This window comes from Palaemon carinicauda, chromosome 21 (genome assembly GCF_036898095.1).
Source record: "Palaemon carinicauda isolate YSFRI2023 chromosome 21, ASM3689809v2, whole genome shotgun sequence".
Classification (NCBI taxonomy): Eukaryota; Metazoa; Arthropoda; class Malacostraca; order Decapoda; family Palaemonidae; genus Palaemon; species Palaemon carinicauda.
This window is the reverse complement of record NC_090745.1, coordinates 22,895,798-22,909,994: the sequence shown is the minus strand read 5'-3', so window position 1 is coordinate 22,909,994 and position 14,197 is coordinate 22,895,798. Positions and strand designations below refer to the sequence as shown.

Sequence of the window (14,197 nt, the reverse complement as noted above, 5' to 3'; positions counted from 1 at the left end):
GTCCCTTGCCTCTGTCATTCCTGGGTGGCGTTTAAACATTTAAAATCTTTCACTGTCCATCCCAGTCTTTGGAACTTCATTACTTGTTATTTGATTGCTCAAAAAATCATATGGTTACAATCATGAGAGAAATTGACATTAAACTGGCAGAGCCTGGCGTTCATTCAAATTAAAATGTTCCATTATATTAGTTTTTGTCGAATTAGTCAGGAGAAAATTACTTCGTTATAATTCAAGAGCTTAAAACTTACAAATAAGTAGAGAGTTTTAGTTTATATATGAAAGATCTATTTTAATGTTGTTACTGTTCTTAAAATATTCTATTTTAATAGTAAATATTTATCTTAATTATTCATTACTTCTCTTATCGTTTATTTTCCTTTCTCTTTCCTCACTGTACTATTTTTCCCTGTTGGAGCCCTTAAAGAGCTTATAGCATCCTGCTTTCCCAGCTAGGGTTGTAATAATAATAAAATAATAATAATAATGCCCGCCAAGATTACGCTCAGCTACCAGAAATGTACGTGTACGACCCTAATGGAGAGAGAGAGAGAGAGAGAGAGAGAGAGAGAGAGAGAGAGAGAGAGAGAGAGAGAGAGAGAGGAGAGAGAGAGAGAGAGAGAGAGGAATGAACGAACAACGTGGCACTGAATTTACACCAAGGTTAGTCTCGATGAGGTTCAGTTTAAAGTAGAAACTGTCTCTCCTCCAGTCTCGTCAGCTCCGCTCTCATTCCTTCCATTCTTTTTAGGAAATCAAAACCACTACTAACTTCTCAAACCGGGAATGATTTGCGGCTGCTATCAACAGATGTAAATGAAATAAATAAAAAAAAATATTCCAGTCTGGCTGCAAATGGCAGCAGCTTTTTCCCTTCGTCAGGATAATCAATGATTAACAAGTTTGCTTTAATGACACACATGCGTGTATTTTTATTACCAACATCTATACACGCGGCCCTAGAGGGCTAGAAACACTAAGTATACTAACGGTAATATTAAAAAAAAATCCTCAACCCTGTAACAATTTGAAACTACTGTACACAAACAAATAATTCTAAATAAATTAGAAATATTAATCAAAATCCCTAAGTCAAATGGAGTATTTTAGACAGTTCGATGCTGTTGTTGCAAATGCGATATGGAACCGAAAACATTTTGGCTAGCCATTTCGTTTGCCATATCAACTTTCGTTGGGAGCTGCGGTAAAACGTGCATATGCTGACAGCAGGTGTTTCTGAAAACAACGGTTTGGTCAGCAGCAATCTTTCTTGGCGTGTTGAGAGAGAGAGAGAGAGAGAGAGAGAGAGAGAGAGAGAGAGGAGAGAGAGAGGAGGAGAGAGAGGAGAGAGAGAGAGGTTATTCGTTAACCAGCATTAAGTTCTGATCAACTTCATATTAAGCTGTAAAAATACTTACAAAGGCGAATTTACTTTTCCAACTAAGGATTCACCTTAGCTAGTAGTAGAGTAGTAGTAAAAGGTACTATTTTTACAACAGTAGCTCCGTGAAACAAGAAATTAGGTAGCGTATGACTGTCTGCACAGTACTGAATGGGATGGCCATGTTCCTCGTTGCTGATTGTAAAGGTTGTAATTTTTTTTGGAGGGACGGAGTTCCAAGATGGCGTCCGTTTGGCAGCAGAAGAAAAAAAAAAAAGATCTGAATATGATGGACTTCCGTAGATCAAAGATCTCTATTGAGTGCAAACTGTATACTGTCTAGCCATGGGGTTATAGGAATGCGTGACGTCACCCGGAAATAAAGGTAGATTCAGTCAGGGCATAGACTCGTCTGTGACGAATAGCAAAATCTAACAAATGTTACACGAATAGCAAAATCTAAAAAATATTACATTAAGCTCAGATACTTCTTCAATAGAAACCTTTCCTAATAGCAATACGTATACAAAGGAAAAAATATGTACTAAGATACGTGTATATACACACAATACATATAGTTGTAATTACATACCAGAATCTACCCATGTATGTGTATGTGTATATATATATATAGAGAGAGAGAGAGAGAGAGAGAGAGAGAGAGAGAGAGAGAGAGAGAGAGAGAGAGAGAGAGAGAGAGAGAGAGAGAGAGATATTATGCCCTATTACACCGAATCCAACCACGAATAAACCCTACTAAAGTTTACATAAAGCACTGTACCAATATATCATCTTATCTCAACTTCACAGATAAGGGAATGCTGTTTAAGAATTGAATCATGTGACGCGGCATTTGGGACTAAGCACAGTAGTAGCAGACAAATAGGTATGTAACAGCCCCTCCTGCCATACTCGCTTGAAATCTCCCCCTCAACAAACTCCAGTTTACCTAATATAAGCTAAATGTTAATCAGGAATTATTGTTCGGTAAGGCTTTTCTCAACGCCTTCCTAAGGCGAAGTGAAACACCGAAGCAGAACGAGTCAGTCTTGTGTCAACCACGGCAAGGGAGGATAGGGAATGGCTGGGTTATCGTGAAGTGGGGGATGGAGTAAGAGGAGGGTAGAGCAGACTTGCGCAAAACCAAAATCGAACGCACAAACAAACGCACCCGTGGCCCGATTCAGCAACCTAACAGCAGAGCGACAGCGGTTGGTTCGTTGTCGTCGGTTTAAAAGGATTCTTTCGCTTTGTCGATTTCGCACCGGCTTAATGAGATTTTTAAAATATCAATGATTCGTGGCGTTAAAAGCCATTGAACAACATTCTCTACGAGCATTTAAAGGTTCGATTCAGGGTCAGAGAAATATAAGAGATGCCATACAAGCTTCGGATCCCCCCACAACACAAATGTGATGTACATTATTCATTTTCACTTGCCAGACAGTTCTCGACTGCTTATACCTATTGCATCAACCGTCAATATTTTTTCTTTTTTTTAATGTTTTACCCCATCATTCTTTATCAGCATCATGTGACTTTGACTCCCATACATCCAAGACTCAACTCTCCTACTACTGAGAGCATGACTGGTCAATTCCTCATAGAGGAACTCTTTCATTATAAACTTTTAAAATACATATTAAAGGTTAGATCTAAGCTTTGGTTAAACAAGCTTAAAAGCTTCCACTGCCCTATCTACCAGTCTATCGCTTTCGTCAATAACTTGAGCATATCGCAAAAATCTATAACAGATACCGAAGGCTAAACTTGACTTGTCGATAAAAACGTACGACATATGCGCATCTTTCCGGCTGCTGATCGCCAGATAATAATTTAATGGCTCCAGGCAGACGTATTTAATATAATTAGAATAGTGCTAACAACAAACTGGGCATTTATTAAGTACTACTAATAATAAAAAAAACTTTGGCGATTTTCATTCATCGCTTTATCAATGAGTCGTTCAAACTCATTCATATCCACAAAGACATTTGAATGTTTTACCTTATTTCGCCTGGAGGGAGGCCTTCCCCTAGAGGAGGAACAGATAATTGGGTGGTGAATGCCAAGGTTCTTTAAGGGTGGTCTACCACGGCGCCCACGCTTCACGCCGCCCATACCACGCTTGATAGGTCCACCTGTCACGTTCCCTACTCCTCCAGTCCCTCCGCAGGACACACGTAAGGGCTCTTCGTCCATCGGCTGTTCAAATTCTTGCTTGATGGTCACGCTATCTGTCTGTGGCTGGTGATGGTGGTTTTGCTGGTGTTGGTGGTGGTGTTGTTGCTGCTGGTGGTGGTGGTGTTGCTGGTGGTGTTGTTGCTGGGCCTGTTGTTGTTGTGGTTGCTGCGGTGGTAGTTGTTGCTGTTGCTTCAAGTTAGGGGACTTTTTCACCTCCAAGAAGTGCATTGGCATGACGTCTGTGGGAGAGTCTTCCTCTTCAAGTTCGTCAATTTCGTCGGCCACGTCAGTATCCTCGGCATCTTCCGTCGCAGGAGAAGGTGGCGACGGAGGGGGCGCCGGAGCATCCGCTGGGACGACATACGTGATGAGAGACGCCGTTCGGTGAGTGGTCTCCACCCGCAGCAGTGTTCCAGCTCTTATTTCCCGATGTAAAAGCAAGTCCAACTTTTCGATGAGACGCTGATGTCCATTGCCAGCCAACTTTTCCTCAATTTGCTCCTTGCTAGCTCCTGCTATGCCGTAGGCCTCGACCGCAGACCGAAGGGCACGGCGTGTAGACTCACTGTTCATGACGTTGACTTTCGTGCGTGTGGGGCGTCTTCGAACAAGGTCAGCCTTCGCCCACGATGCTGCTACACGATAAGAAGTGGCACCTTTATATTCCACGCGTAAGACATCCTCTGACTCGACCAGTTCATCCAACACCGCCTCCGTCGTCAACTCCGACAGGAGGTGCTCACGTCTGACATACCAGGCTATTTTACGAGCGCTCGGACGGACACGACGTGACCTCAAAACGCGAATGGCATTAATAATAATGTCCCTTTCCTGATTTGTTACCATATTAACACTAACTAATCACTAGGAAAAAACTAAACACGAGCGCCAACGATGTGGGAGTACAAGAGAGTCGCCACAGCGTTTAGCCAGCCGGCGAGCGACAACTCCTCGCAACCCAGCTGATCTCCCGCCACAGCCGCACCCAAGGCGCATGCGCAGTAACCCACCCCACATACACACACACGCACTTACAAATATGCCACACAACTTTTCGTCGTCATTTCGCCTGCTCGTTACTTTCCATTGTATTATACTATGAAAGAACACTAATTCAAGATGATATCTCCATTAAAATTCTTAGTAATAGACGCAATAATAGCTAGAATCCACGGTAGAGTCAAACGAAAAATGCTAAACATCGTACATTCAAGTTATCCCCTCTCGACCTGCACACAGACAAACGTGGTACACTCCCCGTTCAGTTTTAAGTTACAAAAATTTCGCGAGCAACTTAATAGTGGGTTGATACCTTAATTTAATTTAGTGCTACATGCAGTTTATTTTAGCAGGTGGTCAACAAAATGGCTTTCCGACATAAAAGCAGCCTGAACACGAGCATCTACGACGAAATAAAAGCCAAGGTCGAACGAAATCTATCCTTTGTCGCGGAAGGCGCGCTGCCTCTCATGACCGGTGGAAACAAACTCTGAAAACCTTCCTTTACTTTGAATATCTAACTGCTTCCAAACTCTTCCGTCCACCAACATCTAAGTCAGCATTCATACGCTAATAGGGCTTAAAAGGTTCAAACGGGTACAGATGCAGAGGAAAAGACCAAGATATCGGTGGTGTTCGATAGTACACACGCAACACCAGCTGCTGGTGGGGGTTGCCGTAAACTTCCACCGAAACTTGTGTCGGAAATATTTTAAGGACAATGACGTGTCTTCAATTATTTAAAAAAGCCTACTGATTCTAAAGGCCACAAGACTGCGTCTAAACAATGCACACAGAAGTTGCGTCCAGAGCTTTACGCGGTAAAACGAAGGAAATATCTGCTCTTATTTTAAAAGATGACATGCTAAGAAAAGCAGCTGCTACATGTACCAGGGTAGAAGCAGCCGCATGGTTCCCGCATGGATGGGGTTCCCTTCACGCCAATGATACCGCCCACATCCTTCGCAAATATCCTACGTCCTTTCCACTATACTACCTGCTTATAGGACACTGTCCCTTTGAAAGAGATTTAAATGTCATCACTTATCAAATTGGACTCGGCATATGCTTACGTGTGTACTTGAAGGAAATGTTCGCTTGGATGAGGAAAATTGTCCGATACAGACTGTGCTTGTCAGGATTTCCTATTATAATTCAGTTCTTTAACTGAGAATACGGCATTAAATGCAAGCATACATGACTGCATCAATACTTGGAATTCAAAATGTGACTAGTTACGTATAAGTGCAATTTAATTATAGAAAAAGAAACAAAATTGCCTTTACTCTGTAAAATCCACACACACAATCCTCAAAAAAGTACTCATTTGCTTAAATATCATTCGTATATAGATCTATACACCAACAATCGCATACGAATCAATTACATAATGGACATATGATCTTAAATTCTTTAGCCTAGACGCCTCTCACTACCAAGGCCTATTCTATGGGCCTTGCTCACTACAACCGACCCGTTTTTGCACTCGCTATGAATATCTTTTAGACCCAACGCATTTTTTTCTCAATAAGAATGGATACGTTTAGTGTTTTGACGTTACTCATCTAGGCCTAATATGCTATCATATATAGTGCATAGGTCTATATATATATATATATATATATATATATATATATATATATATATATATATATATATATGTGTGTGTGTGTGTGTGTGTGTGTGTGTGTGTGTGTGTGTGTGTGTGTGTGTGTGTGTGTGGCTAGGGGATGTGACAAAGAGAAAGACCAATATGATGTTCACTACATCCATACTTTGACTACTGAATCCCAAATGAACACCCGGTGCATTACAATTCCATATCTTGATCTGTTCCATATATACGAACACAAAACTGATATATATATATATATATATATATATATATATATATATATATATATATATATATATATATATATATATATATATATATCAGTAATAGAAAAATAAAAATAAAGAATACCAAATTTGGTAGATGATGTAAAAATCTCTTGTCCTTACAGTTATTTAAGCAGAGTATTCTATAGACCTTGATATATGGAGACGAGTTAGCTGTAGTCGCAGCAAATAGAATGCCGTTTAACAAGGGCTCAGGGCGCCATAAGCAACTCCTGCCCTTGCTGACTGCCGGTCTCTGATGAAACAAACATCCACTTGCTCTCTCTCTCTCTCTCTCTCTCTCTCTCTCTCTCTCTCTCTCTCTCTCTCTCTCTCTCTCTCTCTCTCTCTCTATCTCTCTCTCTCTCTCTCATCCATTGCATATGCCACAATCATCTTGGGAACGTGAGGCGAACAATACTGGACAAAATTCTTCTTCCCTCGTTGGCTTCCAGCTTTTGGATTAATAGAAGGCTTCACTCATTTCTGAGATTTTCACAAGTTAATTATGTAAACAGCAACGATCTGCAACAACCCTATAATCATTATTATTATTGATATCAATGCTGCAGGATAAACTATAGGCCTACCCATATTTGGAAAAGGAAATTGTCATAATCACTACAATTGGGTAAACAGCCCCGTAGCCTACTGCACAGTAAACAGCATTGAAAACTATTAATAATACAAGAGAAATGTAAATAAAATATACAAAAATTAAAGTATAATATACACGATACATAATAAATAAGCTATGCAACCTGTTCAGCCTTAAAGTATAGTTCAAGGTCAGGTTGAAGGAATTTAAGACAGTCCAAATTCAAGATGGCAGTCAGCTATAAAAGACTATAGTCCTGGGTGTGGAATCTAATGTGTTAGACCTACATATAAACATAGGTCTACCTTTTATTTCTGTTTGAGTTCAACCTAACACATCTATAATTTGCATTATGCACTCACTTTTATCGATGCAGAATGCCATCAACTCCATGAGTAACCAACTTGTTTTATAGGTCAAACTACACATCAAGCGTCGTTATAAAGAATAAAAATGTAACATACTCCAGTCCTACTCTTGTGGGAACTCAAATTGTAACAATAATGATAATAATGTAGGCGCGTAAAAATGTTTATAAAGGAATAAATGAAATGTTAGAAAAAAAACTATAGAAATTTGTGTTTTGGGTAGATATAAACAAAATCAAGATGTGTAAAATTAATAATTTAGAGGGTTTATTAAAAAAAAAAAAATAAGAAAAAAATGTACAATGTAACCATACTTTCAACATTGTATTTGTAAAAATGTAATTCAACCTTTTATTTAAAAAATATCTTTTTATTAACATTGGTATAAGTAAATTTACTATAAACAGCACACCATATGGTCAAACAATTGTATAAGCCAAAGTTCTATCACTGTTGTGTTTCATAGTGCACCAGTAATTCTTTTTACTCATTTCCAATATCAAAAATAAAAACTTTATTATACTAAAATTGAAATGAAGATTCTACAAGGGATACTGTCACCATCTTTATTTCTGTTACTTTTGAAAGTGATATAATAATCAAACTTGAAAATCTGCAAATTCAGATTACTTGGATAAAGATATCGAATGTTAACTGAATGAACAAATTCCCCCGCAATCAATTTCAAAGTATAAATTCTAAATGAATGTTCCTAAAGATACATTTGAAATCTTCAATTTCAATACATTTATACCTGTCATTATTAATTATTCCCTTATATTACTATAAACGATATTTTAATATAAAATTAGAGGATTGTCGATCTTTCCATTTGACCATATAGCGAATAACCCCTTTTTTTCTTTTCTATTTTTTTTTAATTAATTCTAAGTTGATGGCTGCAATAGGTCTAGGATCCCGTCAATCTCTACCTTAGAATTAGTCATGAAGTCGCTTTATATAAACATATAAAAGACTTTATCAACACAATTTCGACTTGTGAGTCATTGAACTTAAATGGAAAAAGAGAAGAAATAAGGGTAAGACTTGACTACAGAGGAAGCCAGAGGTTCCCTTCTTAATGAAGGAGGGTTATATGATAACCCAGAGACCTGATATTTTACGAAAGGAAGGAAATTCAATACTCTTCTTATTTTCAGATATTACCCATATCTGTAGTGGGCCCGCTTCCTGAGTGGGGATACCTTAACGTGGTAAAAGGGTTTGTATATTGCCAGGATCAGCAAAACTGTCCTAGTCAGAGCCATCTATGGTATGTTTATTTGCTGTGAGCGATCAGACAAAAGTCTCCCACCAACACCAATCCGCAGTGGCCAGCGTGGTGATGAAAATGGTCAAATCCCAGACATGTTTTTGAGGCCTTTGTCTTGCAGTGGACTAGAAACAGCAGTATCTGTTGTTGTTGCTGTAATGGGTCACTTTTTCACATCAGTCTCTTATACACATCTCAGAGTTGACAACGTTGAATTGTGTTATCAGAAAATGATGATTTGCACGAACACTCTTCTATTATTTATTTGTAGGTCACTTATGACTAACAGAAGACCCCTTCTTCATCCAACCAAGCTAGGACCATGGAGGGCCAGACAATGGCCTCGGCTTCAGACAACTCTGATGATACAGACCAACATAGGGGATCTGAGCAGGGCTAGTACTCTTCATCCAACCAAGCTAGGACCATGGAGGGCCAGACAATGGCTTCGGTTTCAGACAACTCTGATGATACAGACCACCATAGGGGCTCTGAGCAGGGCTAGCACTCCTGACTCGCAGATTGCAAGTTAAAGAGATGTTTACACAAGGATATCACAAGCCACTTCCCCTGTAACTACACACTATGTACTTTTAAGTTGAAATATAAAATCAATTCCTTCTTTTTATGTAATCTATAGTGTATGCTAATTCAGTATTCATACTTTCCCTTCCATTTACTGTATTTTCAGTTCTCTCGAGTCATTTAGAAATTAACAAAACTAAGTTAATACCTTAAAAATTCTTGGGCAGTTTCACTGTCTGACATAAATGCTTAATTGGTAATTTCAACATTAACTTTTAATGAACTTCCACTGGTGAATTCCATATTGTTCAACTACTAACATCACTATTAGCTTTCATTACCAACATCAATTAAAAAAATAAAATCTATGACAAAATGCTTTAAATACCACCAATTCCATAACTTAAAACCTAACTTTACTTTTCTTTGCCATTTTCCACTGTAGATAACAAAATCCAGCAATCCTGACCTGCCCACAAGGCAGGCTTCTTGCTTTAGTTGCTATAATTACATATGCAAATCTTTAATAACTAAACACATGAAAATCTAATTATGCTGAATGTTCTGCAAACATTCACTACATCTACAGTATGATCAGTAGCTACTTTCCACTTGGTATGGTATAGATGAGTCTCCAGCTATGGTAAGTAGCTCTTCTAGAAGACACTCCAAAATCAAACCATTGTTCGCTAGTCTTCGGTAGTACCATAGCCTCTGTACCATGGTATTCTGTTGCCTTGAGTAAAGAGTTCTCTTGCTTGAGGATACTGTACCGCACGTGTTTCGTGTTTCATACACGCTCATATAATGTAATGTTATTGCTCTTTTTAGATCTCGCTCTCCTCCGCACTGATAATATAACAAACTGTTCAAGCTTGCTATCTCATGTTTTTGACTCTGCACTTTTGTGACATTCTTGCTCTCAATTGCTTGTATATAACTTGTTGAATAAATTTTACTTGCATTCACCTTGTCTCTCTGTTAGCACCTAACAACGATCTTGCCCATTGCTGACCCCTGGAGTAATCAGTTCCTCACTGCATTTTTGTGCCCACCGATCCTGACTCTGCGACCTACGCTTCACTGCTGAAACTGCTGCCCTTCGCCAACAGAGAAGCGTTCGCTTGGTTGTAGGATGCTGAAGTTCAGTTTCGCAACAAGGGCATGACTCGCTCTAGCAGCAAAGCAGACTATGTCCTAACGGCAATCCCTGAGAAAATTTTCCCAGAAATCTATGATTAGCTTTGCAACCAAGGGGACAACCCAATAGCGAGTGACACCCTCAAAAATTATTTCCTGGAGCAGTACTCATCGCCAGCCACCCGTAGAGCCAAGTTTTTTTTAGCTCTCTCAACAGCCGTTAGGGTACCCAAAGGCTTTGCTAGCCCTCAGGGAAATGACCAGTATTGCTAGCTTGCAACCTGCTGCAGACGCCCTATACCGGGGAATTAACTTACTTCGTGCCCTTTGGATATGACGCCTACGTGAACCTGTATGCGCTGCCATCCCCGACGTTGAAACCTTGCTCATGAAGGACCTGATGACAAAAGTCTAAGGCCCTTATGGACAGCCACTTCACCACCTTTAAGATGACCATCAATGCCTCCACTCCTAACTAAGAGGATAACTACTCAATACTGACTGAAGCCGACGTGAATATAGTAAGACACAGACGCCCGCCCCATGACATTCCGGAGTGGGGACAAAGCTGCCCACCACCCACATGTGTCACCTCTTGTGCATGCCCCAACCTATGACCTCTCCAACAACTTACTGACCCCTATTAGCCGCAGTTTTGCGACTACCACTACAGTGGCCAAAATACATGTAAGTAGGCCATCGCTTGTAGCGGTGTCCTCCCCCTGTCCCTAATCTTTTCTTTTTATATAATCCAGGTATGGATGTGTGGTTTTTGGTACACAGTGATACTTGCCATTCCCTTCTACTAAAGTCACTCTCCAGGGCACAACATGGTCATTATAAGACTGCTGATGTCTGACTGGTAGCTGCCAACAGTATAAGATTCCCACAAAAGGGTACGAGACACTCGCACTATCTCTTGGGATCACCAAATACTAATGGAAATTCCTCGTTGCCGACGTAACATCGCCACTACTTGGTGCGGATTTCCTCACCTATTTCCACCTCCTGGTTGATGAGGGGTACCGACGATTAGTTAACACAGACTCGTACTCATCGACCTCTTCAACTCGGGCCCTTCGACGTTGCACTCCATATCAACGCACCCCCCGAGGCCTATGCCCACTTCCTAATGTCTTGCCCTTAAGTTCCCGTCAAGCACGGTAATTACTGTATCATCATAACAAGATAACGAGGCTCCCAGATTCAGGCAGCCGCTAAACAAACATTTGCCAAAACGAAAAAAATGGGTCTTTGCCAAAAGGCCTCAAGCCCATGGTCGTCACCCTTGCACATCGTCTGGAAGAAGGATGGCTCCCTGCACCCTTATAGGGATTACAGGTGTATGAACATACAGACAGAACCTGATCACACCCCCTCCCAACACTGACAACGTTGCCTCTTACATGCACAAAGCATAGGTGTTCTCCACTCTCGACCTCTTGAAGGGGCATTATCAGGTGCCCATGAACCCAGAAGACATCCCAAAGATCGCCATAACCATCCCCTATGATACATATTCAATTACTCTTGTTTTGCCCTCCGTAATGCTGGAGCCCATTTTCAATGCCTCATGAATGGTAACTTAAGTATCTCCCCTTCTGTGTATGTTATGTGGATGACATACTGTGTTCTCTTCCTCTAAAGAGGAACACCTGCGTCACCTACGCTTCATTCTCGACCGCTTACAATAGAACGGCCTTGTATTCTGGTACGACAAGTTTACCTTTGGTACTAATGAAGTATCGTTCTTAGGGCACCACATCACTCCTGAGGGCGTCCACCCCATCCCCTGTGTAGGCATCAGCTGTTTAAAACTTTCCCATGCCTTCCACCGTCAAAGGACTGCAAGAATTCTTGGGCATAATAAACTATTATCACCAGTTCCTGCCAGCCATAGCCACTACTCTTGGCCCCCTCTATGCCTCCCCCAAGGGCAAGCCAAAAGACCTGAAGTGGGGTTCCTTTCAAGAAGTGGCCTTCTACAACACAAAGAATACCCTATTAACTGCTGGTGCTCTCACTTTTCCCATGCCACATGCCCCTCTCCTTTTCTCCACTAATGCCACCAACATTACTATTGGTGCACTGCTCAAGCAGGTGGTCAATTGCTTTCCCCGCCCATTGGTCTTCTTCAGTAGAAAACTGTACAAGGTGGAATCCAGCTACTCTACCTTCAACCACAAATTGCTGGCGGTGCATTTGACCGTCCATCGCTTTCGCCACTTCTTAGAAGGTACACCCTTCTTCATTTGCAAGGACTACATGCCTTTAGTACACCCCTTCACTCAACAGTCCAACGCCTGGTCCTCCCATCAATGCTGACATCTCTCTGCTGTGGCTGAATACAACTGCATCCTTCAACATGTCCCTGGGAAAATGAATTGTTGGATTACAACGCCTTAGCAGTAGCCCCACGAAAAGATCCAGACTATGAAGCATTTAGGACATCTTGTAAATCCCTCCTTAGGGAAGACATTGCCTTCAACAATTCCACCACCCTCCTCTGTGATGTCAATACTGGTAAACCTTGATCACGGATACCTAGCCCCCCTGCATCAACAGGTATTTGATATCATTCATGGCCTCAATCTACTGCACAGCTACTGGAGAAGTTCATCTGTCGTGACAATCTCTTACAATCTTTCATGCTGTACAGAAATCCCTTGATTGTGGTCACTAAGTTCGTATGATTGACCTTGATATTAGTGCTGCCTTTGACTGTGTTAATCATGTGGGCCCTTGTTTTCAAACTCAAACAGTTGGGAGTGGGTGGGTCGATTCTTAACAGTATTATTGAATTTTTAAGTAATAGATCTCATAGAGTTGTTATTGATGGCACCATAGTGAGTATAGGAATGTGATATCTGGTGTTCCTCAGGATAGTGTTCTCGACCCATTACTTTTCATACTATATACACATGACATGTGGTTTGGCCTAGAAAACAAGCTTGTTGCATATGCAGATGAAGCTACTCTCTTTGCATCAATTCCATAGCTTTAATGTAGATCTGGGGTTGCTGAATCCCTTAATAGAGATCTAGATAAAATTAGTGCAGGGTGCAAATTATGGGGTATGAAGTTGAATCCTTGCTACACTGGTTTGGGCACGTAATGAGGAGAGACCAGGAGTATGTTGGGTATGGATGCTCCAGATAGGAAGAGGAGGGGGAGACCAAGGAGAAGGTGGATGGAATGTGTAACAGCAGATATGGAGGAGAAAGATCTCACAGTGGAGGACATCGGAGACAGAAGAACTTGGAAATGGCTCTCTAGAAATAGCGACCCTGCATAGCGGGAAAAGCTTTAGTCGAAGAAGAAGTTGAATCCTAACAAAACTCAAAGTATGATTGTAAGTAGGTCAAGGACAGTAGCTCGTCAACATCCGGATCTCAGCATTAATAATGTTTCTTTAACTTTGTATGACTTAAAATTTTAGGTGTGATTCTCAACAGCAAATTTACTTTTGAGAAACACATTAGGCCTATGTCTTCTTCAATTGCACAAAAAAATTGGCTTATTGAAAAAATCTTTCAAGATTTTCGGTGATCAATGCATTCCGAAGTATTTTAATTCTTTCCTTCTACCTTGTTTTGAGTATTGTTCTCCTGTCTGGTCTTCAGCTGCTGATTCTCATCTTAATTTGTTGGACAGAAACTTACGGCCTATTAAATTTCTTATTCCTGATCTAGATATATTAATCTTTGGCACCATCGTTCAATTAGTTCATTATGCATGTTACATAAGATTTTTCATAATTCTGACCATCCTTTACATTCCGATCTTCCTGGACTATTCCATCCTGTTCGTAATACTAGGCAGGCAGTTAATTCTAATAGTCAGGCTTT

General features: G+C 40.6%; 1 protein-coding gene across 2 annotated transcripts in view; it reads right to left on the bottom strand.

The window, feature by feature from the left end:
- Positions 1-4,538, bottom strand: part of LOC137615217 (sterile alpha motif domain-containing protein 1-like) — a 32,686-nt gene extending 28,148 nt beyond the window's left edge. The window contains exon 1 of one of the 2 annotated variants that reach the window (XM_068344893.1): positions 3,389-4,538. In XM_068344893.1, coding sequence (XP_068200994.1) covers positions 3,389-4,411 — 1,023 coding nt within the window. In that variant the 5' untranslated portion in view covers positions 4,412-4,538. The remainder of the gene's footprint in view (positions 1-3,388) is intronic. The other variant, XM_068344892.1, reaches the window with a different exon arrangement.
- Positions 4,539-14,197: the final 9,659 nt, after the last annotated feature.